Source organism: Oratosquilla oratoria, chromosome 6 (assembly GCF_046742065.1).
Source record: "Oratosquilla oratoria isolate Oo_2021 chromosome 6, ASM4674206v1, whole genome shotgun sequence".
Lineage (NCBI taxonomy): Eukaryota > Metazoa > Arthropoda > Malacostraca > Stomatopoda > Squillidae > Oratosquilla > Oratosquilla oratoria.
In genome coordinates this window covers 29,287,623-29,293,195 of record NC_134782.1, presented here as the reverse complement: position 1 = coordinate 29,293,195, position 5,573 = coordinate 29,287,623, and the positions used below count along the sequence as shown (strand labels likewise).

At 53.5% G+C, this 5,573-nt stretch overlaps 1 protein-coding gene across 1 annotated transcript in view; it reads left to right on the top strand.

Moving 5' to 3' along the window:
* Nucleotides 1–3,449: 3,449 nt before the first annotated feature.
* LOC143025958 (uncharacterized) overlaps nucleotides 3,450–5,573 on the top strand; it is a 2,231-nt gene continuing 107 nt past the window's right edge. The window contains exon 1 of the mRNA XM_076185940.1: nucleotides 3,450–4,556. Within this exon, the coding sequence (XP_076042055.1) occupies nucleotides 3,450–4,556 (1,107 nt within the window). The remainder of the gene's footprint in view (nucleotides 4,557–5,573) is intronic.

The window sequence follows — 5,573 nt, the reverse complement described above, 5'->3', positions numbered from 1 at the left end:
TACCGTGACGACCTGCTGATATATACAGACGGATCAGTGTTCGAAGATGGACGTTCAGGAGCAGGCATCTACCTGTACAACACAAAGGAAGCTCACCCAGTGAAACTACCCCCCACCACCATCCTTACGGCTGAGCTCGTCGCCATCAGAGAGGCAGTGCAAATTGTAATCGCCCTCCCCACCCACCACCGCAGGTAACGGTGCTATCAGACTCGAAATCTAGTCTAATAGCTATCCAGAACGGCAGCTGTGCGTCACGTCCCGCCATCCTTAACGACGTCCTGTGCCTTCTAACGGAGGCCGGCAGGGCAGGAGTCCACTTCCGATTCCAATGGGTCCCCTCGCACGTGGGCCTCCTTGGCAACGAGATGGCAGACAAAACTGCCAAAACAGGTGCCACATTGCCTAACAGCAAAGTCACCTCAATCCAACCCTCTGCACATGACTTCTTTTGCAAAATTGACCGCGCTGCCTGGGACATCTGGAAATTGGAGTACCACTCTACTGCTGTTGAACGTGGATGGCTCCTTAAGACCTGCCTTGGACCGACCCCCCCTACCTTCTCCTCTCTACCCCCGTACATTGCGGCAACAGTCAGCAGGATACGGGTGAATCACTGGCGGACCAAATATACCACTTCCCGCTGCACCTGTGGCGCGGAAGTATCTTTCAAGCACTGCCTCTTCTTGTGCCCCGAATTGGAAGCCCACTTCTGGCCCCTAAGGTCAAACTTCAATGACCCTGCCACAGCCCTCGAACGCCTCATTGCGGACTCCTCCTCCAAAGTCGACCTCCTCGTCCTTGCAGCCAACCTCGTCTGCTCCTCCCCAGTCGGGGGACTGCTGTAAACACCCCGACCACCCCCACATGCACCCGCATGCCCACAAGCGAAAATCAAAACTCTTACCCAATTACACAACTTCTCAAATCACCCCAACACTTCCCTAACATCTCCAAATACACTATTTGAAGCCACCCAGAAACTACAAGCCAGTCCCTAAATCGGCTAGCTCCGCTGGGACTAAAATCACAAAACTAAACTAAAAAATCTCAACTGCAGTACCACAAGCCTCCTCCCGCAACGTGTCCAAAACCCACCCACACAGGAAAACGCCAGCGACCTCCCCACCCTCCCCAGAGGCACCTTCGGGGAAGAAGGAGTCTGCGGGTCCTGAAGACATAGAGGTGGAGACAGCGACTCCTCCGATATCTAACCCCCCACAGATGAGGAGTAAGCAGAAGAAACTGCGCAAGCGGAGGAAGATAACTAAGACACCCCAGTCTGAGCACTCTGATGCCGCGCCCCTTGCACCCCCAACGCAAACGGAGCCCCCAGCACCCAACGACTCCCCGTTAGCTGAAATCAAACTTGGCCCAGCAGCTCCCAGCCCTCAAGCGGAAGGCACCCACACCCTCGATAGTTCCATCAACGCCATGCAAGACGCTATGCGTGCGTGGCAGAAACAGATTGCCCAGACCAATCCACAAGCAGCCCGCCTCCTCGATGGAATCTTCGTGATCCTGAACACAGTACTGGACCTCTCCAACCATGGCTGCGCTTAGGATGCTACAGTGGAATTGTCGGGCAATCAACACTGCCCGCGACTTACTAGTCCAACACCTCGCCGAGCACACCTACGATGTGGTTGCTCTACAATCTCTAGTTCGTAAGCCTAGGCTACTCCCCTCCCTCCCGGGTTTCCACTATCCACCTTTTTACGAGACGGACGCAGACGGGGAAGTCCGTGTTGCTACGTACGTCGCAAACGGACTCTCGTCTCAGCGCGGGAGCCTTCCTGACAAGTTGGAGGAAGGATATGCGGTTGTCACTACTGTAAGTATGGAAAACAATCAGGACATATCCATACTAAACTATTACAACCCCACCACAACTCGGCACTTCGACTGGCTGGCAAAGCTAACCGGACAGTGGGTCGTCCTTGGAGACTTTAATTGCCGAGACGCCCTGTGGGAAGATGGCTACCCCAACACCTCACCAGCCATAGCCTCACAGCTGGATCTGGTTGACCTGGTTCTTCTCAACAACGGCAGTCACACCAGGATCCCTGATGTCTCATCCCACAGTACGTCAGCCATAGATCTCTCCTTTGTGTCACCAAACCTAGCTGGAGCAACGGACTGGTCCCCCCTGGATGACCCCCTTTCTTCAGACCATCTCCCCATACAAGTAACGATCCACCTGGCACCCACAACCTACCTACCTCCAGCAGGACAGCAGCTCAATCTCAATAAAGCAGATTGGAAGAAATACAAAGCATACCTCGCCAACTCCCAGTACTGTCCGGACCTCGCCAGAACAGCGGATGATATCAATGCAGAATTTACTGAACTTCTGCTCATCGCAGCACGCCAAGCCATCCCACTGACGAGGGACCTCCAGGGAAGACGTGGACACCCCTGGTGGACTCCTTCGTGCAAAGAAGCAGTTCAACGAAAACGACGAGCCTATCAACACTTCATGGAGGAGGGCTCCGACGCCAGTCACAAGGCAATGAAACATAGTAAGGCACAATGCAAAAGGATTATTGCACAAGCCAAACTACAGTACTGGGAAGACACCAAAGGGAAGGACGAAGACCTCGGTGCAGCCTGGAGGAAACTCAAGGTACTCAAGAGGGGTTACAACCCCCCCGACAGGAACCTGACCACCACAGACGGGAGAATCCTTCGCACACCTGAAGAAAAAGCCGAAGGATTCCTCCACCACTTCGGGAACGCCAGTAGCACGGATCACCTACCAGAAGCACAGCAGAGCAGGCGCCGAGAAGAGGAAAGCCTCATGGTTCTCTCCCCTCCAAAGGGCTCAGACACCCACCTTACATTGTTTGAACTTCGCAGAGCCTTGAGGGTCACCCAGGGCTCCACGGCATCCCCGGGAGCTGATGAAATCACATACCCCCTACTGAGACATCTCCCCCCTCCACTCCAGGACACCCTCCTGTCTATTTTTAACAAATATTGGGTAGAGGGAATAGTCCCGGGTGCCTGGAAAGTAGCCACGGTCACCCCAATCCCCAAAAACAACAAGCCACGTCACATGGTGGCCAGCCACAGACCCATATCCCTCACCTCTCACGTCGGGAAAATCTACGAGAGGATGGTCTTAAATCGCCTCACTCACACCATCGAGACCAAGGGTGCACTCCCGAAGCTTCAAGCAGGGTTCCGAAGAGGAAGAAGCATCAATGACCACATCGTGCGACTCGCAGAACATGTCCGTAAGGCCCAGTGGCAGAAGAGGATTCTGCACACCTGCTTCCTGGACATCGCCCAAGCCTTCGACACCGTATGGCACGCCAAAACTTCTGCTGAAGCTTAAATGTATGGGATTATCCGCAGCGTTGTATTCCTTCGTTCGCTCCTTTCTCTCCGGCCGCTCAATAATAGTGCGCTGGAAGGGAGTCTTGAGCGGGCGAATGCCTGTCGACATGGGAGTTCCCCAAGGCTCAGTGGTAGCACCCACTCTCTTCGTCCTAATGTTAGCCGACATCGGGAAGGGGCTGAGGAAGGACACCACCATTACCGCCTATGCCGACGATATAGCCGTGTGGCGCCGATCAAGGCATAGACGTCCGAAGAAGGACTCTGCCCAACACAAGGCAGAACTCCGCCTCTTCCAGAGTCAAGTAGACAGTGTTGTCCGCCACCTCGAAAGCCTCGGCTTCCTACTCTCTCCAAACAAGACAGTGTACATGCCTGTGCACCTTCCTGGCTACAACAGAGGCCATTACCCAACATGGAACGTCCTCAGCATCTGCGGCACGGAAGTGCCCCCCTCACCCTCAGTCAAATACCTGGGCGTCATCTTTCAAAAAGATGGTCGCTGGACTAGTCAGATCCAACAAGCCATAAATAATGCAAGACGTGCCCTCAACCTCATTAGGGCCGTCCGACACGAATCATGGGGGCAGCGGAGAGAAACCCTCATCCACCTCACCCAGAGTCTAGTCCGCTCCCGGCTTCTGTTTGGCGCACAAGCTTTGCACGACCTGCCCATGTCGGCCATCCGTCGCATGGCTACAGTCGAGTGCCAAGCACTTAGGCTAGGACTCGGACTCCCGCAGTCTGTCCCTCAGGAGCAAGTTTACTGTGAAGCCGGAATCCTCCCACTTTGGCATCGCCTGAAGAGAGATACCTGCAGGTACCTCTTCAGCTCAGCGAGGGTACCTAACTCCACGGACACTGAACTAGGCGAAGGCTGGAACCCAGCCCCACCTACTGTGTCAGGACATGGTCTGGTCTCCTCTGTCTCCGGTCTATGTTCAAGAGCGGGAATAGAGCCAGCCGACCGCCTCCGTGTCCCCCAAGCCCAAATCGATCCATACCCACCCTGGATCATGAAGCCGCCGGAGGTACGAACCAATGTCCCTGGAGTAGCAAAAGAAGATCCACCACATCAAATCGCCACCTGTACTCGAGAACTGCTGGCTAAGGAATACGCAGACGACTTCAAGATCTTCACAGACGGATCGGTACTCAGTGACGGCAGAACAGGAGCAGGACTGTTCTTCGAGACCACGCGAGAGCACTTCGAAGTGAAGCTCCCGCCCACCACCATCCTAACTGCCGAACTCGTCGCCATCAGAGAAGCTTTGAATAAAGTCAAAACTCTCCCCCGTTCCCCAACGCAAATAGTCATCCTGTCGGACTCCCAGTCCAGCCTATATGTAATACAGAGTGAGTACTGCAAAACAAGACCGGAAATCCTCAAGGAAATACTAATCCTATCAGAAGAAATCGCACGATGCGGACTCCGTCTTCGTTTCCAGTGGGTGCCCTCCCATGTAGGCATCCATGGAAACGAGATGGCCGACCGAGCCGCCAAACGAGGGGCCCTAACCTCTGAAGAGGATTGCATCTCGCTCTGCTTTTCAACAAGTGATGCCAACAAAAAAAATTGACCAAGCAACATGGGAGCTCTGGTCAGAGGAATATGCCGGGACTGCCGCTACCCGAGGCTGGCCCATCAAGACATGCAATAAGGGAACCCTCTGGACCCACCCTCATCCACTTCCAGCCCACATTCTTCACCTCATCTCAAGAATCCGTGTCAACCACTGGAAAACCCGCTATCTGAAGACCGTCTGTGCCTGCAGGACGGAGCTGGTCTCTTTCCTCCACTGCTTATTCCTATGCCCCATCCTTCGCAACCACTTCCAACCGCTGCTGAACCTCCTTGGGAAGAGCCCCCCAAGAATGTTATATTCAGTCACCGACCACCACAGCATCATCATGGCAGCCCACCTAATCTCCACCTCACCAGTTGGACACTTATTATAGCACCGCTGGCGCTTGACATCTTCCTGGAGACGAATTAGATATACTAGATGTAGACACACAGCCAATAATGAGAAACTAAAAGACAGTCCCTAATCGGATCCCTCCGCTGGGACAAAAAAAAAAAAAAAAAAAAATCTCAACTTGTACTTGAAAAAGCTGTAATAAGCGAAACGTCGTACAAATAAAGGCTCTGTCCTCATATGGCGTTTAACTCGTCAATCTTTTCTGATATGAGTCCATTGAAAATGTCTAGTGATGTGTGCCAATATTTT